This window comes from Bos indicus, chromosome 29 (genome assembly GCF_029378745.1).
Source record: "Bos indicus isolate NIAB-ARS_2022 breed Sahiwal x Tharparkar chromosome 29, NIAB-ARS_B.indTharparkar_mat_pri_1.0, whole genome shotgun sequence".
Lineage (NCBI taxonomy): Eukaryota > Metazoa > Chordata > Mammalia > Artiodactyla > Bovidae > Bos > Bos indicus.
In genome coordinates, this window is record NC_091788.1 from 41,755,470 (window position 1) to 41,778,873 (window position 23,404).

Consider the following 23,404-nt stretch of genomic DNA (forward strand, 5'->3'; position numbering starts at 1 on the left):
GGATTTGCAAGGACATGGCATCTCAGAATCCAAAGAGGAAGGCATGACCAATAGAATGAAATCTTTTGTGAGATCAAGTAAGATGAGGGATAACCAATGACCTATGGATTTGGCACAGGGGGTGATGACTGTCCTGGGTGAAAACATTTTCAGAGAAGGGTGGGAGCCAGAGCACAGTCTGGATGAGGTTAGAAAGTGGAGGCAGGGGAGGCAGATGGGAACTTTGAGAAGATTGGCTTTGAAGGGGAGAAAGAGACAGTGTGGCTGTGGAGGGAGAAATGGCATCCAAGGAAGATTGGTGGGTTGGCTTGTTTTCAGATAGGAGAGGCTTGGGTTTATTTAACTGGTGATGGGAAGGAGCCAGGAGAGAGAGAAAGGGCAGAGGCCCAAGGGAAAGCAGATGGCTGCTGGTGGGAGAGGCTGGACACAGAGCCCCAATGAGAAGATGATTTTCTTCTGTGATTGGGACAAACTTGGGAAACATGGTGGCAGATATCAACTGTATTGTTATGGCTGCAGTTTTCTTGGTTAAATAGGAGACAAAGATACCTGGTGTGTGCAGGGCTGGGACTTGGATCAGAGACTTGGAGTGATCGGGCTAAAGGAGGTCATGGTTTTAGGAGCCCTGGCTTCTGTCTGCAGGCACTCTGGGCTTGTTCAATCAAGTGATCACATGCCTAATGGGACATGTAGATACACACGTGGTATTTCCAAGGACAAGATTTGCCATAGACTGTTTTGTGACCCCTAAGGTGGTGGTGGTGACAAAGGTCCATATAGTCAAAGCTATGGTTTTTCCAGTAGTCATGTATGGATGTGAGTGTTGGCCATGAAGAAGGCTGAACCCCAAAGAACTGATGCTTTTGAACTGTGGTGCTGGAGAAGACTCTTGAGAGTCCCTTGGACAGCAAGGAGATCAAACCAGTCAATCCTAAAGGAAATCAACACTGAATAATCATTGGAAGGACTGATGCTGAAGCTGAAGCTCCAATCCTTTGGCAACCTGATGGGAAGAGCCGACTCATTGGGAAAGACACTGATGCTGGGAAAGATTGAGGGCAGGAAGAGTAAGGAGTGACAGAAAATGAGATGGTTGGATGGCATCATTGACTCCGTGGCATGAGTTTGTGCAGACTCTGGGAGATAGTGAAGGACAGGGAAGCCTTGTGTGCTGCAGTCCATGGCTTTGCAAATAATCAGACACAACTTAGTGACTGAACAACAATGTGGCTGTAGTAGGAGGTGGGATCTTTGAGAGGTAATTAGATTTAGATGAGGTCATGGGGCTGGGACCCGCATGATGGGATTAGTGCCCTTAGTAGGAGAGAAACCAGAAAGCTTGCTTTATCTCTCCTTGTTCTGCCATGCAAGGATACAGTGAGAAGGTATCTGATTATCTGCAAGTGAGGCCCCCACCAGGAGGCATGTGCCTCTGTCCATCACACGGGCGTGGACACCAGGAATTGAGCCTGCCAGCACCTTGATCTTGGACTTTCCAGCCTCCAGGACTGTGAGGAAGAAATTGTTTCAAGGATCTGGTCTGTGGCATGTTGTTACAGCAATCAGAGTAGACTAATACAGGCTTGGTGTATACACACCTCGGTATGCTCAAACTACACACACATGTTCACATCAGCCCAGCTCACACGCACATATATACCTGCACCTGCATGTATCTGGCATGTGCATGCCAGTGCGGATGAACAGAATTGCACACTCGCGTGTCCACACCGGGGCCTTCCCCCTTTTCCACCCCCGTTCCTGAGCAGCAGGGCTTGAATTCTTCATTGCCGTTTATTGAAACCTCTTGTTGAAGAAAGGGGTGGGCACAAGAAGGCGAAGAGGGTGGAAACAATGAGGGGAGTGGCCAGTGGGGAAGGGCTGGACAGAATGGCAGGGTCTGGGCTGCGGGGGGAGGGTGAGGGCAAGGTGGGGTGTGCAAAGGCCTGTGGCCAAACCTTTGAACTGGCCCGGGCTGGGCTGAGGGGGCTCCGGAGGTGGTGGAGATGACTCCTGCAAGGTCTCAAAAGACTATGTCCTAGGAGCACGGATGTGCCCAGGCCCTCCCCAAGGTGTCCTCAGAGCCCAGAGACAGCCAAGGACCTGGCTGGGATTTGTTTGTGGAGGGCAGGGAACGAGGGTCTGTTGCCTTCAGCTGGGGTCCAGGCCTGGCTCATGAGGCTGCAGAGGGATCCTCTGGGATGCCTTTTCTGCTTCTGGCTCCTGCTTTGACTGCTTAGTCCGCAGGGACCTAGGGAAAGAGAGCTCAGGAAAAGCCCTGGGCTTCCCTGTGGAGGAGGACTGCTGGGGCCAGAGGCAGGGGACTGACCAGTTTTCTACATCCTCAATAGTCTCTGGCAAGGGCCGATTGAGTGTCTCAGGCAGGAAGAGGGCTGCACTGCCTCCCAGGAGGGCGATGCTCCCAAAGATGACATTGGGGATGAAGGGTTTCAGCTCCGCCGTGATTTTCACCAGGGGGGCTGTCATGCTTCCCACGCGGGCCCACATATTACTTATGCCCATACCTGTTTGCCTGGGATAGTTCAGAGCAGAGGTTGGCAGCCTGTGCATGCATTCTCAGAGAATGGCTCTGGGGCTCCTGGATCAGGTCCACAATTCCACCTGCCCCTGTATCCTTTGGCTGGGCCAGCCCCATGCCCAGCACCTACCGAGTGACTGTGGGGTATAGCTCGCTTGTGAAGAGGAAGAGGCAGCTGAAGGAGCCGGATAAGCATCCCTTCCCAAACACAGCCAGTACCGTCCTCAGGGTCATCAAATCTGCAGAGGAAAGAAAACAAGGTGAGCCTTGGGGCTCAGGAGTCCCCGAGTGTTCTCACTCCTCGGAGACCTCCTCTCCCTTTTAGTTTTGGTTGCTGGGAAGCTCAGATTCAAACTTAAAGCCAACTAATAGCCCCTCTGCTATTCCCAGGGCTGTGTGGGCTTCTGTCCTGCTGCCTTTGGGTCTTTCCCTGACTCTGATTCCTTATTCTCATAGTTTATTGTATCTTTTTAGTCCAGTTCCTTTGGGAAGATGTTGGTGTATTAACCCATGTGTGCATCTGTGCTAAGTAGCTTCAGTCATGTTTGACTCTTTGTAACCCCATAGACTGTAGCCCACCAGGCTACTCTGTCCCTGGGATTCTCCAAGCAAGAATACCAGAGTGAGTTACCATGCTCTCCTCCAGGGGATCTTCCCAACCCAGGGATCAAACTCGTGTCTCTTCCGTCTCCTGCATCGGCAGACAGGTTCTTTACCACAAGTGCTGCCTGGGAACCTCCCCCCACTTTACTTTATTTTTTCAATATAAAGTAAAATTGGCTTTTCCAAGGTCATGGTGAAGTAGGCAGCAGAGTGTTTCTTGGTCACTAGGCTCTGATGTTTCCCCATCCAAGCTCGTTTTCTGCAACCAAGTCACTCAGACCACACAATTCCTCACACGGTGCAGACACCACCATACTCTGCCTGGTCTGAGTCAGGTCTGGAAAGGATCTTCGATAGCATCTAGCCCAACTGAGTTATTTTCTAGATGAGAAACCTGGGCCCCAGAGAGCACAGGGCACTACTGAAGGGAAGAGAGAGGAAGATCCTGCAGAACTGGAGTCCCTGGAACCTTACTCCCAGCCTGCGAGGCCCACAGATGTAGGTCAGCCTCTCTCAGAGGGTTCTGGGAGTAGTGCCAGCTTCTCACCTGCAGGCACAAAGATGAGCGACAGGATGCACCCTCCTGCCAGGAGCAGAAGAGCAGCCTCAGTGGTGTGCCGGCCCAGATAGCTTATGGCCAGCGTAGTGATGAACTTGGCTGGGACGTCGACCCCGCCAAAGATGAGCTGGAGGATGTAGAGGTTAACTCCAAATTCCTCCACGCCCATAGCCAAACTGTAGTAGGCAAAACCGGTGGAAAACCTGAGGGGCAGAGAGTGATCAGTTATGACCCACAGCCAGCTGCCGGCCTCTCCCCATGCCGCTCATTGGGTCAACAGGATGATGAAGAGTTTCATTTCTTGTCCCAGCTGCAATGGATTGGTATGGTCTGCTTCAGTGCCATTTTGAGGCTTCTGATCCGTCTGGGCTCAGTGAGAGCATGCTGGGATTGATTGGTTATGTCTGACCCAGGCATGGGTTAAAGTAGGGTGACAAGAGCCATATAATTGACTCCAGAGGATACTGATACTGGGGGGACTCTTGGAGACCAACTGCTGCTGCTGCTGCTGCTAAGTCGCTTCAGTCGTGTCCGACTCTGTGCGACCCCGTAGATGGCAGCCCACCAGGCTCTGCCGTCCCTGAGATTCTCCAGGCAAGAACACTGGAGTGGGTTGCCATTTCCTTCTCCAACGCAGACCAAAGGAGGCAGCAAAAGATCTGTTTTGGTTGGGTAATGGTCTAGCACTCAGAATGGGGGAGGAGAACATCCCCAGGGCTGTGCTTGTGAATGAGATGCCTCCTCTCTCCCTCTCAGAGTTGTGGGAGTCCTCTTTGAGGGGAAGCATTCCTGGACACAGTGAATCCTTTCCACGGGGCGATGGCCGGGATGGAGAAGGGACTCAGAACCAGGTTGCGGAAAGGGCTTTGAAGGAGTGGTGGGATGGCGGGCAAAAGAGAAGATTCAGGAGAAACATGATTTCTGTTGTTAAATCTTGCAGCCCTGAGCACTAGCCTTGTTCTGTGGGGTCCCAGAGAGCAGAGCTGGACCAGTTGGGGGTGGGGGGCAAGAACAGAGAGGCACAGCTCACATTGTGAGATATGAGCTGGTGAAGGGGTTTGGAGCATCTGCCTCATGGGTAAGGTAGGTGTGACTCCAGGGGAAAGCAGACCCTGATGGCTGGACCTGTCTGTGGGGCAGGGATGCGAGGGATTTCTGGGGTTTGAGGCTGGGCAGGGGCAGCTCCGAGGAGGGGATACCTCTACTCTTCTTGCAGGTACTCAGGCCTTGTCTGTAGGTGAGCCTGTCAGAGACCTTGTTCATGACACCTGCTCGGCAGGGGTGCTGGGGTGTGGGCAGGGAGGGGCGGTGGGTTACCAGGCCAGGGAAAGACAGAAGGTCATTCGGCGCAGGACGGGTGTCCGGAACAGGTCAGCTACGCTGCGCTTGGCCTTGGCCAAGGCCACTTCTTTCTGCGTGTTGAGCTTGATCTCCTTGGGGCAGAGGAAGGGGAGGGGTGCATTAGTGACCAGCTGGTGGGCAGCAGGAAGAAGAGAGGGCAGTGCAGGCCTGGCGGCTTTAAAGAAGCTTGCTTAGCTCATCAGAGGCAGGCTTGTGGGCAGAGGAAATGGAGGCAATAGGAAGGGGATAGCGCAATAGCAGAGCCTGGGTTCCTGCCCCAGACCATAATCCCCCTCAGCCTCTACCTCCAGGCTGAGTTTCTTTCCTTCCTCCTTCTTCCCGTTGAAGGCTGCCACCTGCCGGAGTGTCTTCAGGGCCTTGGAGGATCTTCCAGATAGGACCATCCAGCGGATGGACTCTGGCAGCCACCTGAGGGCCAGAAGCAAGTCACAGTGTCTCCCTGCCCCCAACCTCCCAACGCCAGAAGCTCTCTTGAGAGGCTGGAACGAGATCATGTGCCAGAAAGAAGGAGGCCCAGAAACCTGAGTTGCCTTACTACAGATTTCATGGAATTTAAACTTGGCCAGGCTTTGCACCTGGGCTGCCTGCAACCAACACAAATTCCAGAGATCTCTTCTTCCCTTTCCAGAAGAGCCTTTCCCCTACACCCCCTCTCCCCACTGCCACCCACCTTGCAACTTGGGTTGTGTGTTGTCCTTGGGTGTCTTTTTGAGCTATGACCCTTGAGTCCTAGACCAAGGCAGGTGGGGCCTGGGGAAGGGACGGCACTTTCGAGACTGGACTGCAGGAGGGTCTTGTGCGTTCATGCACCCAGCCTTCCTTGGGCCAAATTCCAGGTCCTGGGAGAAGGTTGGGGCAGGGCTACAGCCCCAGGGCATCTTAGGAAGGGGGTTAAGTGCTAAGCTCAGGGTTGTGGTCTAGGGAGTGGGTCCAAGCACTCTTTGATTCTCCCTGCAAAAGGCCAACTCTGCTGGGTGCGGGGGGTTTGCAAGAGCAGCAGGGGAGCTTGGGGTTGCCAAGTGTGTGGCTAACCTCACTCTCCCCCACCCCTGGGCTGTCCTTTTGGGGTGGGTTCACTCTGAGCAATCCCCGAGGGTCACTAAGATGAAGAGAAATGCAGGAGACAGAGGTGTGGGGAGACAGGAGGGATGCTTGGAAAAGTCTGATCCCAGGGGTCTGCTCTGGCTGCGGCCCCCACAGGCATCCAGGACCTGGCTCCAGTGAGACCCTCTGGGGAGTGGACACTGGTCTCCTGGCCTAGACCTTTGGTCCAGCTGGTAGTGGCAGCCTACTGGGTCCATTGCTACCTGCTCTTGTGGTCTTGTTTCTGCCCGGATAGTTTTCTCAGCCTGCACCTACCAGAATGATTCATGACTTCCTCCCAAACCCCATAGCCAGGGTCTAGGTTCCATCCTGCTCTTCCGGAAAATAATGACAATTAGTGAACCTTTCTATGGACCAGGCTCTGGGTGAGAGGCATTAGTATCTCCACTTTGCCTAGGAAAATCTTGAGGCTTAGAATGGGTGAAGCTTGTCTCAAGTCACACAATGAAGGGGCCTGCTGACCCTTATTTTGCCTCCTAACTCTCAGCTCCCATCCTAGGCTGTGGACATGCCCAGTTTCACCCCAGACCCTCCGACCGTCTCTCTCACTGCAAGATTGTCCATCTGCCTGGGAGCTTATTTTCATTTTCAAATGGAGGCCCCATTCCAGTCCTGTGTCTTTTTGCACAACCTTCAGAGATTGCTTCACCTCATCGAACCTCTGTTTACTCATCTGTAAAATGGGAATACTAATGCACCCTTCACACACAGATGCTGTAAGCGTCAGGATGATGTGGACTGATGCCCAGAACAGGGCCTCACATATAGTAAGTGCTGGATAAAGGGTTCTCCAAGACTTCATTTCTGCTCCTGAGTTTGTTCAATATTTCCTATTCTTTGGGTCCTGCTATCAACTACCACCCACAATTTGGTTTCCCATCTTCATCATTGAATCAGACTCCTCGGTTCTCCCAGGTTCTCCAAAGAAAGTTGGAGCTTTCTTTTCCTTTTTTTGGCCACACTATTCAGCACGTGGAACTTCCCCAACCAGGGATGGAAGCCGTGCCCCCTGCAGTGGAAGCACAGAATCTTAACCACTGAACCACCTGGGAAGTTCCAGCTTTCCTTTCCTTTATACCTCAAATCCAGGAGTCCCCAGACTCTAAGGACTTTTCCTTCAAAAATGCCCCAAGCCCCACCTTCCCACACAGTCACCTCCCCCGTCTCTCATCCCCCGCCCACCCCCCCGGCTTGGGTCTGCCTTTCTGTGTAACTCTGTCACAAACAGAAGCTTGGTCAGGCCTTTCAGCACCCCAGGCATCTTCAGAGACATTCTCTGTTCCTCCATGTGAAGCTGAGGCCTCTCTGCTTTCTGGTCTGCCCCTCACCCAACCACGTCAACTTACCCTCATTTTCTACTGCCCTGGGTCCCCCCTGGGTGCTCCCTCCAGAGCCACACCTCTATGTGCAGTTCCTCCTCCCAGGAACCCCCTTCCTGACCATCTCAGGGTGTCTCAGGACAGACAGAATCAGCCAGCCTGGTCAGGCATGAGCTCCTCTTATTTGATCCCAGCAGGCCCAAGGAGGCGCACTGAAGAAGAGGGGCCACATACCAGGACAACAGAAAGAAGGCAAAGAAGGGAATGGACACGGTTAGCTGGAGCCAGCGCCACTGTGGAATGACATAGGCCAGGCCGGGCAGAACGAACTGTCCAAAGGTGTAGAAGTAACCGACTGCAATCGACTTGATGGCCCGCATCCGGGTGGACACCCACTCGACATCTGCAGGAGGAGCCCAAGGACCCAGTTAAGACCCTTGTGGGTCCTGGGCACCTCCAGAGGAGGGGTATCAGTTCCTGTCCCCTACTGGCCGCTTGATCTGACCCTGACCCTAAAGTTTCATCACCCCCATTTTAGAGATGCTATGACTGAGGTTCAAGAGGCAGGACTCAAATGTAGGTTTGTCTGATTTCCAAGCCCACATTTTTTTTTTTTTAAATTTGACTGAGTTAGGTCTTGGTGGCAGCACATGGGATCTTCTTTGAGGTGCTCAGGCTCTCTAGTGTGGCTCTTGGGCTCCAGAGCACTGGGTTCAGTAGTTCCAAGGCATGCAGGATCTTAGTTTCCTGACCAGGGATGGAACCCATGTCCTCTGCATGGCAAGGTGGCTTCCTAACCACTGGACCACCAGGGAAGTCCCCCTAGCCCACATTCTTGACTGCCTTTCCAGTGGCAGATGAGTTCCCTTGTTTTTAATCTACTTGTGTGTGTGGACTGAACGAGATCATGTACCTGGCAGGTGCCAGGCCAGGGTAAGTCCTCAGTATTGAAGCTGCTGCTATTATGCTTCTTTTGTTCAGAGTGGGCCCCTGGGGTCCTGAGAGGGGTAGTGCCTGGCTTGACCAAGGCCACCCGGTGCTCAGCTGGGCCCAGACCCCACTCTCAGCTTCAGGCTGGCTGCTTCCCAAATTCTTGGTCCCTGCCCCTTCCCCCTGTGGCTCACTCAAGATGACGGTGCTCAGGGTAATGCCTGAGATGCCGAAGCCACACAGGAAGCGGAAGACTGTGTAGGTGGGGAAGGTGGGGCTGAAGGCTGCGCCTGAGCCGCTGGCCGCCAGCAGCAGGTAGCTGCAGGTCAGGATGGGCTTGCGGCCAAACCTGCAGCTCGAAGAAGAAGAGGGATGTTAGCGGCTGTGAGCCAGCCAAGGAGAGTGACTCTGCAGGCCTCAGGGCAAAGGGCTGGACCCCACCCCTCCACCTCCCAAAGGGCCAGGCAGGGCATGTAACTCCCTCCCGCGACAGAGCCTTGCTGGTAATTGCTATTTTTGTTGACAAGTTTGCAGTTAGATGTTTGAGTTAATGAGTGATCTCCTCTACCCCCAGCTTAGTTGCCTGAACAGGGTTCAAAGGACCACTCCTCTCCAAGCCATTCATCCGTCCACCTCCACGGCCACACCTTGAGGCTGGGGCCCAGCTCTGGGCAGACTGGAAGACTCAAGTTGTAGAGGTTTGAGGGCAGAGGGTAGGCAGTGGCCCTGGAAGGGGCTGGCCACACAGCAGGGACCCTCTTGCCCACCTCCCCCAGCTCTTTGCCTCTTTGAGAGTGCATGGGTGGTACAGAGATGGGGGAGGGGGTCTCCATGGGTTGGGCCCCCACTTTGGGGCCCCTGCATCTCACCTGTCAGACAGGGCTCCCAGCACGAGCCCGCCAATCAGTATGCCTGCCATGAAGATAGACTGGGCCAGCTCCTTCAGTTTTTTGGAGTTGCATACCAAGTCCCACTGCATGTGAGAGAGAGGGGGCCAGGCAGCTCAGTCCAGCCCACTCAGCCTGGGCCCCGCGTGTGCACTCCCTCTCCCAGTGCCCTCGCTTGGGTTCCCCTAGCTTATCCCCTTCGGCCTGGTCCGGGGCTCCTTGGGTCCCTGCCCCGTGGCTGTGAAAGGAGAACGGCCCTTCAGCGTGTGTGGCCTGCCATACGGCTTCTGGTCACTTTAGCTGTCACACACCCAGGTCTGTTCTCAAGCTCCGCAGGCTCACCCGAGTCCAGTGGCTCCCTGTGTGTCTGCTCCCCAGCCTCTCACACTCAAGGCGGGTCCCTCTGCCTGCACCCTCTCTCCTCCAGGGGACGTTCCTCCAGCCCACACCTGCGTCTCTCTCTCTCTCTCTGCCTCTCCAGACTCCTCCCCATCTGCATTTGCGTGTGCTCCAGTCTCTCCATCTTAGAGCCCTCTTCCCTTCCACATTCACTCCATTCCTCTCTTCCCTTCAAAGCCAAATCTCGGGAACAAGGAACCGTCCTTGCTGTTACCCGTCCTTATGTCCCACTCATTTCCCAAGTCTGTCCCCACTACACCACTGAAACTCTGCTTCTCAAACCCAGTGGAACCTTCTGGGTCCCGACCTGACTTCCCTTTGGCAGCCCCTGACCCTGCTGACCTCTCCTCCCCCTGGTCTTCCTTCTTTATCTCCCTCTGTGGTCTTCTTTCTCTCTATCCCTTGAGGGTTCCCCAGGGCTCCTCTTGGATCTTCCTCTTTTTATTCACTTTTCCAGGAAATATCATCTGCTTCTGTGACTTCAATTACTATTTTATGGTGAAGACTCCAAATCCCTGTGTTTAGCCCAACCTTTCTTCTGCCCTTGAGACCCAACGATTTAGCTGTCTACTTGAAATCTCTATCTGGAAGGTAGAGTCAATGACACTCATTACCCTCTCCCTGTAAGGTCGGAATCACAGTGATCGGCAACCTTTTTTGACTCCTTCCTAAATGGCAACCCATTCCAGTATTCTTGCCTGGAAAATCCCATGGACAGAGGAGCCTGGTAGGCTACAGTCCATGGGGTCGCTAAGAGTTGACCACAACTGAGCGACTTCACTTTCTCCCATGTTACAATTGCTTGATCCTCCAGTTTCTAACTTTTTAATATTTATTTCTTCTTTTCTGTCTGCCCCAGCAGCATGTGGGATCTTAGTTCCCTGAAAGGAATCAAACCTGTGCCCCTGCAGTGGAAGCACAGTCTTATCCACTGGATCACTAGGGAAATCCCTTAGTAGTTCTTGAATCTGGATTCTTCTATTTCCACTACTGCTATTTCAGTGCAGACATCATCCTCGTATACTTGGATTAAGAACAACAGCCAATATTCAATAGAAATAAAAGTAATGGGACCTAATGAAATTTACAAGCTTTTGTACAGCAATGGAAACCATAAACAAAATGCAAAGATAGCTTATGGACTGGAAGAAAATATTTGCAAACGATGAGACTGACAAGGACTTCATTTCCAAAATACGTGAACAGCTCATACAACTCAATAACAAAACACAAACAACCCAATCGAAAAATGGGCACAAGATCCAAAGAAGACATACAGTTGGCCAACAGGCATATGAAAAGATGCTCCAACATTGCTGCTTATTAGAGAAATGCAAACCAAAACTGCAAAGAGGTATCACCTCACATCAGTTACAATGGCCATCATTAAAAGATCTACAAATAACAAATGCTGGAAAGGGTGTGGAGAAAAGGGAAACTTCCTACATCATTGATGGGAAATTAAATTGGTGCAGTCACTATGGAACACAGTATGAGTATTCCTCAAAAAGTTAAAAATAAAGTTGTCACATGATCCAACAATCCCACTCCTGGGAATTTATCTGGACAAAACTATAATTCGATAGATACATGTACCCCTTCATATCAGCACTATTCACAATAGCCAAAACATGCTGCTAAGTCGCTTCAGTCGTGTCTGACTCTGTGCGACCCCATAGACGGCAGCCCACCAGGCTCCCCGTCCCTGGGATTCTCCAGGCAAGAACACTGGAGTGGGTTGCCATTTCCTTCTCCAACTCATGAAAGTGAAAAATGAAAGTGAAGTTGCTCAGTCATATCCGATTCTTAGCGACCCCATGGACTGCAGCCTTCCAGGCTCCTCCATCCATGGGATTTTCCAAGCAAGAGTACTGGAGTGGGGTGCCATTGCCTTCTCTAGCCAAAACATGGAAGCAACCTAAATGCCCACTGACGGATGGATAAAGAAGATACAGTGTATATATACAAGGAATACTACTCAGCCACAAAAAAGAACAAAACAATGCCATTTGCAGCAACACAGATGGACCTAGAGATGATTACACTAAGTGAAGAAGTCAGAAAGAGAAAGACAAATACCACATGACATCACTTATATGTGGAATCTAAAATCTGATACAAATGAGTTGTCTACGAAACAGAAGCAGACTCATAGACACAGAGAACAGACTTGTGGTTGTGGAGGGAGGTGGGGAAGAGATGGGGAGGTGGGGAGCTTACGATTAGCAGATGCAAATTATTATATAAAGAATGGATAAACAGCAAGGTCCTACTGTATAGCACTGTATATTCAATATCCTGGGATAAACCACATGGAAAAATATGAAAAAGGATGTATATATGGAGAACTGAGTCATTTTGCTGCACAGCAGAAATTAACGTGCGTGCTGTGTGTGCTAAGTTGCTTCAGTCGTGTGGGACTCTTTGCGACTTTATGACTGAAGCCCACAAGGCTCCTCTGTCCATGGGTAACACAACATTGTAAATCAACTATACTTCAATAAAATAGATTAAAAAAAGAATAGGATTTATTGAGGGCTTGCTCCACACCAGGCACTGTCTTTTCATGCCTTAGTGTTTTCAGTCATCACAACAACCTTATGATGTAGAGTTGCTGTCATCTTCATCTGACGGTTGAGGAACCTGAGCTCGGAGAGGATTATCAGGACAATCCTCTGATGGCCTTCGGCCTCAGTCCTTCCTATTCATTCTTTCCCCAATAAAACCAGAGTTGCTGCCTTGTCTGGAGCACTCACTGGCTTTCTCCTGCTCTCTGGTTAAACAGAAAGCTCTATTAACACAGATTTATGAAGCCCTCCAGCTCTGACTCCTGCCCACCTGTCTGGCCTAATCTTCTGCTAATCCCCGACACGCACCCTTGGTCCAGTCATCCCGAATTACTTGTGTAATGAAGCGAAGAAATCTCATTTGCTGGAAATGCTGCATGAAAATGTTTTGGATGTAAAACAGTGTGGGGAAAGAACCACGCACCCCAGGGAGCTGTTTTCACTTTCTTCGCGGAAAGCGTGGGAGTTTGGGGAAGGGCAAAGCCTCCAGGTCCTCCGGCTGACTCTGAGTGGCTGGCACTGGCCCGCAAACCCAGTGGGCTCATTCTGGCTGGAAAGAGAGCCTTCAGGGTATGTGTATGGGAGTCGAAGAGGGAAAAGAGTAAAGGAGGAAGTGAGGGGGTGTGCAAGGAGTAGGCCAGTGGGTGTCTAGAGAGAGTTCTGGTACCGTGTGGGGTCTGCGGGTTTAATCGGGTTACATTAGTGATTCTGCGGTAGCTTCAGGCTCTGCTGTTCCTCTTTGCTTTTGTGCTTATCTTCCCTTATTCTAGCAAGGTTGTCAGCCCTTTGAAACATGTCAAGATCATCTAACTCCGAGTGCTGGGAACATGTGTTTCTGGGTTCCTGACACAAGCAGGGAGTCGGCAAATATTTGTGAAACAGATAAATGTCTGAGAAGCACATCCAGACTCGCAGTGTCCTCATTCCTTCTTCCATGCGTCTGTCCTCTCCTCTAAGAGGACACAGGTCATGCAGTGTGATGCCCGCCTATTTACTGCCATAACTTTGCCGAGGGCAGAGATGTCTCGTTGGAGGACTCTTTATCCCTAGCAGCTAGGAGAGTAGTGGTGCACAGAAAATGTCAATATTTGTCCAAGGAATAGTCAATGGGGACTTCCCTGGTGGCTCAACGGTTAAAGCATCTGCCTGCAATGTAGGAGATGTGGGTTCGATCTCTGGGTTGGGAAGACCTCCTAGAGAAGGCAACCCACTCCAGAATTCCTGCCTGGGAAATCCCATGGAGGGGCTCCAGTCCACGGGGTCACAAAAGAGTCGGGTGTGACTAAGTGACTAAACAACATACGTATTTACTGATGAGATACAGAGCACAAACAGTAACCACAATTGGAGGGGGCTGACACCCAGCTTCTATCTCGCCCTTGGCATGGCCTGGGCTGGCCTCTTGCCTATCAGCTTTTGGCAGCTCCACATAGAGATTTTGCTCCCAATATCATATCCTCTGTTCTTGGCCTTCTTTTTCCTTTCTTGGAATGATTACTTCTTAGGGAGCTGGGTTTAGGAAGGGAAGAACAGGAAGCTCACTGCCATGTCTTCCTGAGTGATGTGTAACCAGAAAGGTGGTGGGAGGAAAACAGAGGGCCTACTATGCTCAGAAGCAAGCTTTGCAAATGATGCCATACTAATCCAATGAATTATCATTATCTCCAGTTTATCGACAAAGAACCTGAAGCTCAGAGGGTAAGCAACTTGCCCAAGTACAGCTCGGTTCATTTCAAGGCAGAGACTCAAACTCAGGTCTGTGGACCCCTAGCTAGTGCCCTTGACCACTGCTCCCTGATGTGCGCTTTGCTCTGAGTCCCGAGCTGCCAGAGGAAGGCTCAGTGCAGGGAGCTGTGGCCGTGCGCTGCTGGAAGACACTAGCATGCGGTGGGTCGGAGTCATTGCTGGGGAGGTGGCTGAGGCCAGAGCCAAGTGTGCTGGCCTGACTTCAGGCTCAAAGGGTGAGGGACAGGCTCAGGAGCTGGAGGGGCAGCAAAATCACGGGCCAGGAGGCTCCTTGGAGGACAGAGTAGAAGGCATATCATAAAAGATCAGGGCAAACAAGCATGGTCAGGGAGACCTCAGAAGAGGCCAAACTCAGGAAGAAATGCAGCCTGACTGATGTCTTGACTGCAGTCTGTGAGACCCATGCAGAGCATCCGGTTAAGCTAGACCCAGATTTTGACCCTTGGAAACTGTGAGATAATAACTGTGTGTTGGTTTTGAAAAAAAAAAAAAAAGTCAGGGCAAGCCATGGGCGATCAAGGAAGGATGGGGCTCCTGCTGGGTCTGTATGGACTGACTCTGCCAGGGGACTGCACACATGGTCCATACTTACCCCAGAGAAAAGACAGGGGGAACACACTTCCCTAGACTGGGGGCCCTTTAGACCCAGTTCAGACCTGGGGAGAATTGCCATGGCTCTATCTACTCTTGGGCCTCTAATAGAACCAACCCTGGAACACAGGGGCCAGAGGGCCAGGTACCTGGTAAGACTCTGAAGGATTTGCGTCTTCAGCTCTGTTCTGTAGTAGCTGTGTGTTCCTGGGCCAGTTACTTAACCTCTCTGTGACTCAGTCTCCTTATCTGTGTGTGTGTGTGTGTGTGTGTGCCTGCGTGCGTGCTAAGTTACTTCAGTCGTGTCCGACTCTTTGTGACCCCGTGGACTGTACCCTGCCAGGGTCCTCTGTCCATGGGATTTTCCAGGCAAGAATACTAGAGTGGGTTGCCATTCCCTTCTCCAGGGGAACTTCTTGACCCAGGGATCGAACCTGAGTCTCCCTCATTGCAGGCAGATTCTTTACCATCTGAGCCAATGGGGGTAATACTAATACTTACTTCTCAGACTTGTAAAGAAAATAAAGAAGGAAGAACCCGGCACTACACTGGGGCAAACAGTCGGCCCTCTGTGGAATAGCTGTTTTATTATTTTTGTCACAGGTCATTGTAAAGCCTGTGCTCACAGGGACATGTAATGCAACAGAAAGGGTATGGATTCTGGAGTCAGGACCCCCGACCCTCTTGCTGTAAAAGCTTGACTTCACCCTCATGGCTATGAGAATCACCTTTTTGATCTGAGCCCAGTGTATTCTTCTGTAAAAAGGGGTGACGTTCATAGTGCTCAGTTGTTCAGTTGTGTCCGACTCTTTGCGACCCCATGGACTGTAGCCCACCAGGTTCCTCTGTCCATGGAATTCTCCAGGCAATACTGGAGTGGGATGCCATTTGCTCCTCTAGGGGAACTTCCTGACCCAGGGATCCCACATCTCTTGTGCCTCCTGCATTGGTGGACAGATTCTTTACCACTGCGCCACCTGGGACTCCTGACATTCACATTGGCCACAAAAGAAGATTGGAAGGGTTTCAAAATAAGGAATGCAAAGTACCAGCCCAGGGCCCTGCACAAAGTAGGTGCTTGTGGAGCACTCAGTGACCCTGGAGAGCCCATGAGATGGCTCCGGAACTCCTCCTGCCTAGGATCACAGTTTCCTAGGTGAGGCCTGCCATGGAGGGGAGGTCAGACTGGCCCAGACGTGTGGCTGGGGTGGGGCCCCCTGATCTTTACCCGGGAGTCAGATTGGAGGCTAGGATAGGGGATATCTATCCTAGGATAGGAGGGGTACCAAGGGCAGGGTCTGGGGTGAGCAAGTAGGGGTGAAGCAGGAGCTCAGCTGGAGACAAGAGATGGACAGGTGGCCTGGGAGGTGGGCAGCCTGGGGATTCGGAGGTTGAGATGGAGGAAGACCAGAGACTCAGCAGGGCAACCTCACAGAGTGGAGACCCACTTCTGGGGGACCACTGAGCAGCTTCTCTGCTTCTCCAGCTGCTGACTTGGGGCCTCCAGGGACCTGTCTGGGCAACAGAATTTCTGTGGCTCTGGAGAGAGGACAGGAAGACTCCAGGCCCAGAGAGGAATCACAGGTACCTCAGAGGGAGGGCCTGCCCATCCAAGGCCAGACCCAGGCCTTAAGGAGCCGCCAGGCTGAGCTGGGCACCCACAGGTCTGGGTTCTGTGGTGTGAAAGCTGTGGCCTATGGCTCCTGTCCAGGGAACCCAGAAACCACAACCCACATGCCCCACACTCTCCAGACTTCAAAGAAAGGCCTTTGTTTCCTCTTAATGTGCTAGTAAAGCTCCTTCTGAAAAATTCCAACCTGGTCTCTGCTGAACCCAGAGAAAGGAATGTGTGGGCACCTCTGCCAGGGGAGCTTATGGGATCAGAGAGGGGGAGGGAAAGTCCCCATGCTCCTGACTGGACCCAGCGCGGTCCTCCCACCCTCATCCCCTCCACAGGGAAGTTCCTTATGATCCCATTCTAAAGATGAGGGGACTGAGATGGGGAGGGAGATGACTCATCAGGGCCCCAGCTGTGGCAGTGGAGAGGGGCCCTGTGTGGAGGTTTGTGCTAGGTGGGGGCCTGGGTGAGCCTGGAAGAGTTGTGACAGCTAATTCCCATTTACTCTCCCAAGGGCACTAACCCTCTCCTTCTAAGGACATCTCTATTAACGACTGTAACAGCAACAGCGTCAGTGAACATTAGTCGAACGCCTGGCAGGCTCCAGGCCCTGTGCTAATGCTGAGCTTGCATTATCTCTTTTAAAGTTCAGTTGCTCTCTTACCCCATTTTACGGATGAGGAAACCAAGACTTCTGGGGTTGTAACATCCCCAGTGAATGGCAGAGTCAGGATGTGAACTCTGTTGCTTGGCGCTGGCTCTCAGTCAAGCGCTGTCCACCTGGGAGATGGCCCCGTGCCTTCTAAACAGGGTCACTTGGACCGAGCTGGCTGCAGACACTGCTCATGACAACCCTTCCCCCTGGGCCGGCACCTCCAGGCCTGGCCTCCACCCCAGAGACCTACCCCTGGGTGAACCCTAGGTGCCTCTGCACAGTGGGGGCTCAGAAACCCATCCCACCGCAAGTAGATGGAGCATGGATTTGCCATGGGCTTGAGCCACAGACAGAAAAGTCAGAGGGGTCTGACCATGCTGGGCTGCTACCAGCACTTGGGTGGATCTGGCCACTGACTGGGCAGGGATCCCAATTGTGGGGTCTCCTGGCTGAGCGTCCTCAGGGAGCCTGGGCCTGACCAGGAGAAGAGGGGCAGACCCGCGAGATCTGGTGAAACCCTGCGCTGGGTTGGGATGTAGATTCACACAGCTCTGACTGCCAGAAGGGTGGCTGGGAACTCAACTGGCATGGATGAGAGCTGATGCTTGACCGAATACAAGACCTGCAAGGTCTGCTCTTGGCTGGGCTCCCTGAAGCTCGAGGTGTGCCCCCTGGAGGGGAAGCAGCTTCCCAACAGTCAGCACTGTCTAAGTCCCTCCTGCCGATATGGCCTTCACCCAGCACTCACTGAGCGCTGCCTAGCACCTAGCCCAGGGTGCAGTGGTTGGGGGATGCGGTCCCCAGGAGCAGGGGGTTGGGGAGGGGGAGAGGGGACTCGGAGTCCTGCTGCCTGTGTTTGACTCTCGGCCCCAGCATTTATCAGACGTGGTGTCTTGGGCCAGTAACCTGTGCCTTGCTTTCCTCCTCTGCAAAAACGGCATAGTGAAGTGAAATTCGCTCAGTCGTGTCCAACTCTGTGACCCCATGGACTATATAGACCATGGAATTCTCCAGGTCAGAATATTGGAGTGGGTAGCCTTTCCCTTCTCCAGGGGATCGTCTCCACCCAGGGATCAAACCCAGGTCTCGCGCATTGCAGGCAGATTCTATACCAGCTGAGCCACAAGGGAAGCCCCCAAAATGACATAACCTCAGAAGGCTGTGGTGAGAACTGAATGAGTCCATATGACCAAAGTGCTTAGCACGTTCTGGCATGGGGTGAGCACAGAGTAAGGGGTATTATTTCACGGCTATTATTTCATTGCTCCCTGGAGGATTTTTTTGTTTCCTTAGTAGGCTCTGTTCTGGCTTGAGGTACAGCAAGTTGCCCATACACCCGGAAACTTAACTTACAGGTATCGGAACATCTGTGACTCCCGTGCACTGCCCACGCTTGTCCCCCACCCTCATAGCCACTCAGGTTCCAAGTCCCAGAGATTCTGACTCCCTACCCTTCCTGGTGTTTCTTCCACCTATCCCTGATGTCTGTCGTCATGGTCCTGGGTCCCAAAGGCAACCGGCTCATGGGTCTCCCAGCCGCTGGACTAAAACGCTCCCTAAGCTGCTGTCCACCCTGTGGTCAGAATGACTGCCCTTAGCAGGTGATCTGAGCAGGTCACGCTCCTGCTTAACACCATTCAGTGGTTCCCGTTATCTTCGGGCCAGAGGCAGCACCTTCGCCTCAGCATCCAAGCCGGGGCCCTCCTCCTTCCTGCATCCATGGCCTCCACCCCCCACTGCCTGCCTCTCCAGCCTTCTTCGTCTCTTGCAGTCCTGACTATCTTGCTCTCTTTATGCTTCTATAATTGTGTGTTTGACACCACGCACACTGCTCCTTTTGCCTGGGATGCACTTGCCTGCTTCAGCCTGCCCCCTAATCCCTACCCCTCCTTTACACTCAGGGCAGGTGCTGCAGACTCCAGCAAGCCCTCCTGGGTTCCCCCTCCAGGCAGATTCCATGCCCTCCTCCGGGCTCCCGGAGTACCCTGAGTTTATAAAAGCTTGTATCCATTCATTACACAAATATTTGTTTCACAGAGGACCTCTCTGTGCCAGGCACTGTTCCAGCTCCTGGGGATACAGCAAAGCAGCTGAAAACCTCTGCCCTGGGAAGCTTGCCTAACCCTACCTGGCTTCTGGTCACCCTGGAAGGATGGGTCTGCCTCCCCACTGGAGGTGAGCTAAAGGAGGGCGGGCCGGGCTGATGAGTTCTTTGACTTTGTGTCCTCAGTCTGATGCGTGTAGCTGTCCATACATGTTGGTTGGATGTATTTCAGGCACTGTACTTGGTGCCGGGGAGAAAAAGTGCATGTGACAGGGAGGAAGTATCTGGCACTATGAGAGTCAGCAGAAGTGATGGCTGGGAGCACGGCCCTGGGGTCAGGGGCCCAGCTTCAGACCCTGCAGCTGCCTCTTACTAGTGGTACGACCTTGAACAAGCTACTTGAACTCTGTGCTTCGGTTTCCCCATCACAGCAATGGGCTTATCATTAACATCTTATAATATCAGGAAGGTTAGAAGGGTTAATATTTATGACGCACTTAGGACAATGCCTTGCACGCAGTCAGTGCCTTATATAGAAATAAACATTCACTAAACAAATGAATAGCAATCATAGATTCTGAACAAAGATGGCCCTGGGTTCAAATCTCTTCTCTGCTAGGTCCCATATGTGATCCTGGGAAAGTCATTGAACCCGGCTGAGCCTCAGATCCTTGGTCTATGAACTGAAGGTACCAACAATACTTCCTTCACTAAGATGTCATCTCCTGGGATTCCAGGAGCCTGTGCTCATAATGTGCCCAGCACAGGATGAACACCGGGTAAATACTTTGAAATACATCTCTTCTAATGGCGCAAAAGAAAGCTCTTGCCCTCAGGGGTCTCATGGTCCCCAAGGGAAGAATGAAAACATTGGCCTCTGCTCACTCTTCAGATGCCACTTCCTCCAGGAAGCCTCCCTAGAATCCTGCGGTTCCTCTATCTTTTGTACTGCCACAATGCTTGGCTCCCTGTGCCTACTATGCATTTTTCATTTTAAAGTTCCAGTTCTGAAGCTGACCACCTCTATGGCACTGAACTTTCCCTTCCTGTCTCTGAGCTTTGTTTTTTTTTTTTTTTTTTAATCTGAAAAAGGAGATAGAATCACCTTCAGCAGAATATTATTGCAGGGATCAAATTGTGGGAGACAGTGTCGGGCAAACACTAAGATATGCCAGATTAGTTGTAGATCCTCAATAAATGCCATTTTCCATTCCCCTCTCTTCATCTGACCATAGTCTCCAGTTCATTGAAGAGCCTGATTTAACTCTGTAATTCCCAGAGATGGCAGGTAAAAGAGTCTGTGGATAAATGAGCTGTGAATGAATGGAGTGCACACACGAGTGACTGCCAGAGTGGAGGGCATGTTTTCTGGGTCTGCTCAGGTACGTTCCAACCCTCCCTTCTGTCCATCCCCTGCTCCACACACTGTTCCACCTTGAGGCCTTGGCACAAGATGGAATTTTCCTCCTTTCCCCCATTGCCTGGCTAACTCTTGCTGGATTCTCTTAGCCCGGGGTCCCTTCTGTAGGGGGGGTCCCCCCTGCTCCGCCAACCCCGGGTCCCTGACCCCAGCTTAGGGCTAGGCTGTAGTCTCAGGTCACAACCTTAAGTACTTTAAAGTTGTAATCTGACATTTCCTGTGTGGTACTCTCGTTAATTGATGTTAACCCTGCTAGACTGTGGACCCCATGGGAACAGGGATGGTGCATTTTTGATTCCCCAGAGCTTGGCGCCATGCCTGGCATAGAATGGGCTGTTTATACTCTAAATGTGAAGAGACAGGACCTTTTGGTCCTCCGCACCCAGGTCCTTCCTCCCGGCCTGCCCAGAGCTCTGTCCCCGGGTCCTAGGGAGACTGGGGCCCCCACCTGCCCCCCTGTCCACGAGTGTGCGGTGCTGACTCTCAGCGGAGGGAGAGGCTGGGCCTCCAGTCATACCTCAGCCACGATGGAGTCCCTGGAGTTGACGTCATAGGTCCAGCCATCCAGGCAGGGCTCGGTGGCCCCCTGGGTGTCATTGGGCAGGCTGGCGTTGGATGGATATGCGAAACGGAGGCACGTCTCAGGCTTCCCATTCTGGCCCATGGGGAGCACCCAGGGCCCCGCGGAGGCATTGGGTGGGGGGCGGCAGTGGTGGGTGGGCGTGGCAGCTGTGAAGATCTGTAGCAGGTTGTGGTTGGCCATGCCGATGATGGGGAGGCCCAGCAGGACCGTGTGCAGGAACTGGAATGGCCCGTTGCTGGCCACGCGGTCCACAAGCTCGGCAAAAGTCATGGTGCGGGGCAGGATGAGCCAGGGCTGCAGGCGGGGGGCACCAGGCGGGAGAAAGGGATGTGTGCATGTGAGGTGATGGGGGGTGGGGGGCAGGCGGATGGGTGTGGAAGCACAGGTGGGAAGGTGAGCCCAGGTGCGTGAGTGAGCCCGCGTATGTGGACGTCTGTAAGGACGTGGGGCTCAGCTGTGTGCACCCACGGAGTTAGGTGTGGGTGAAGATGTCCCCGACTGCGTGTACAGACGTGGGGTCGCAGGGGTGGGGTGTGCCCCGAGTGGTGTCTGCAGAGATGGGCACAGGGAGGCTGGAGTGTCAGGGCACGACTGTGTGAGTTCAGATGTGCGTGTGGGGACTTGTGGGTGGGAGTGTGTGTCCAGCCAGCCTGGTCACACCTGCTGCAGGCATGGGGCAGTGTAGGCCACACCATGGGGACCAAGGGGTTCGGTCTTGGATGTGGGCCACCCAGGATGGAGGTCAGGAGTAAGTGGAAGGATTCTTGGTGGCCCTGAGCAGACACACAGGGTTGGCAGAACCCAGGTTGCCTGTTGAGAAGGTCTCCCCAAGCCCAGTGCTTCCTGCTTTTGCCTGTCTCCTGGGGCTGGCACACTACAGCCGAGCAGCTGAAAGGGCCCAAGCAGGTCCCAGAGGGCTGAAGGGACTTGGCCAGATGCACCGAGGAAGCAGGGCCTGGTCTTGGGGCCTTCCCGGGGTCCCTGGGGGCTGGGGGAAGGTGGGCCTCTGTCCCTCCTCACCTGGTAGCTGAGCCTGGCTGCTCCCTCTGGTGGGGCTGGTGGTCGCTGTGGCTGGAGCCCTGCTCTGTCCCAGATCTGGCAGCTGTTGTGGTTTTGCAGTTGAGTTCCAACAAGCTGAGTTTGCGCCTTCCCCCGGTGGGGGGGGATTATATAAGGCGTAAGTGGTTTGCCCGGGCTAATGTTTGACTTTCTTTGGGGATTAATGACACCGGCAGGGGGGTGCTGTGGACCCACTAAGCCCAGCTTTCCTCAGAGGACTGTCCCCATAGAGGCTAGGGTGGTGGCGTGGCTGAGCCGAGTGGGACTGCTGGCAGGACAGAGGGCTGGGTGGTCTGGGCAGGAGGGGTTGGGGGCTGGGATTGGGGGGCCGGCTTGAGTCCTGAGGGTCCCGGGGCTTCTCTGAGCTGATGGTCTGAAGAATCAGAGCTGAGAAGAGCCAATGAGAGAAGCGTTACTGCCCGTGAGTGGACAGTACGCCACAGGGCACCGGCTCCCCTTCCCTGGTGCCTCTTGGCAGGGTACATCCAGGCAGGAAATGTTACCTGTGTCTGCCCCTGAGGGCTCAGGGCTGTCACCCCCAGGGCTTCTGGGGCAGTCAGGGCTCCCCTATCTGCGTCTCAGACCCTGGGGAACACTCACCGCCCTTCCATCCCCATGCTCATTGGATGGGCTTTTCTTCAGATCAACTGTTTCCCTTTAAAGACAAATTGCAGTCCCTAGGGTTCTGTTTTTTTTCTTTTTTCCTCTGCATATGATTTTAATTGGGCTTCCCTGGTGGCTCAGACAGTAAAAAATCTGCCCATAATGCGGGAGGCGTGGGTTCGATACCTGGGTTGGGACGATCCCCTGGAGGGGGGCATGCTAATTCACTCCAGTCTTCTTGCCTGGAGACCCCCATGGACAGAGGAGCCCGGTGGGCTACAGTCCATGGGGTTGCAAAGAGTCGGACACAATTGACTGACTAAAATAATTATATAGAAAATCATCTGTTTCTTGCAAAAACTATAGAAAATAAAACAAGCCAAAATGCCCAGTATCACCGAGAGCCAGCCCTGTGGGTGATCTGATGTATCTTCTTCCAGCTCTTTCCTCATCAGAGACCCTGATCCAAGCTCCCATTTTCTAGTATTCAACATGAAGTTCATTTAACCCTCCTGGCAGCCCTGTTGCTGCTACTAGTCTAGCTTTATCCTAGGAAACGGAGGCACAGAGAGGTTAAGTAACTCGTTCCGGGTTCCCCAGCCAGGAAGTGGCAGGGCAGGGGCACTAAGCCCACTTGTGTCTCTTGGAGCCAACATTTCTGCAAAGTCTGCATCTCCTCAGCATGGCCGCCTAGCCTGGCCTTCAGCTTCACTCCTGCCTGCCTTTCGCTCTTGGGTTCTTCTTCCAGGGACCCTGGGAGCTATCCCTCCCATCTGCTCTGGGGGCTAAGGAGGGGCCCACCTAGGACTCTCTTTC

The 23,404-nt window shown here is 52.9% G+C and overlaps 1 protein-coding gene across 1 annotated transcript; it reads right to left on the reverse strand.

Moving 5' to 3' along the window:
- Nucleotides 1–1,798: 1,798 nt before the first annotated feature.
- SLC22A8 (solute carrier family 22 member 8) lies at nt 1,799–22,013 on the reverse strand. Its single transcript, XM_019954521.2, has 11 exons — nt 21,947–22,013; nt 20,861–21,220; nt 9,286–9,389; nt 8,611–8,765; nt 7,721–7,889; nt 5,348–5,471; nt 5,019–5,134; nt 3,690–3,904; nt 2,670–2,778; nt 2,330–2,533; nt 1,799–2,251 (listed from the first exon to the last, which is right to left on the reverse strand). Exons 2-11 carry the CDS (start codon nt 21,194–21,196, stop codon nt 2,152–2,154), a joined length of 1,632 nt encoding a protein of 543 aa, XP_019810080.2. The 5' UTR covers nt 21,197–21,220; nt 21,947–22,013; the 3' UTR covers nt 1,799–2,151.
- Between the last annotated feature and the right edge of the window lie 1,391 nt (nt 22,014–23,404).

What these genes read in the sequence shown, in the direction of transcription:
- SLC22A8 (XM_019954521.2), bottom strand. Translation starts at nt 21,196, where the DNA reads ATGACTTTTGCCGAGCTTGTGGACCGCGTGGCCAGCAACGGGCCATTC. An exon ending in CCTGAGCACCGTCATCTTGA is followed by an intron (nt 7,890 to 8,610) that starts GTGAGCCACAGG and finishes CTCCTCCTGCAG; the next exon opens with ATGTCGAGTGGGTGTCCACC. An exon ending in GCCTTCTTTCTGTTGTCCTG is followed by an intron (nt 5,472 to 7,720) that starts GTATGTGGCCCC and finishes TCTGGCCCTCAG; the next exon opens with GTGGCTGCCAGAGTCCATCC.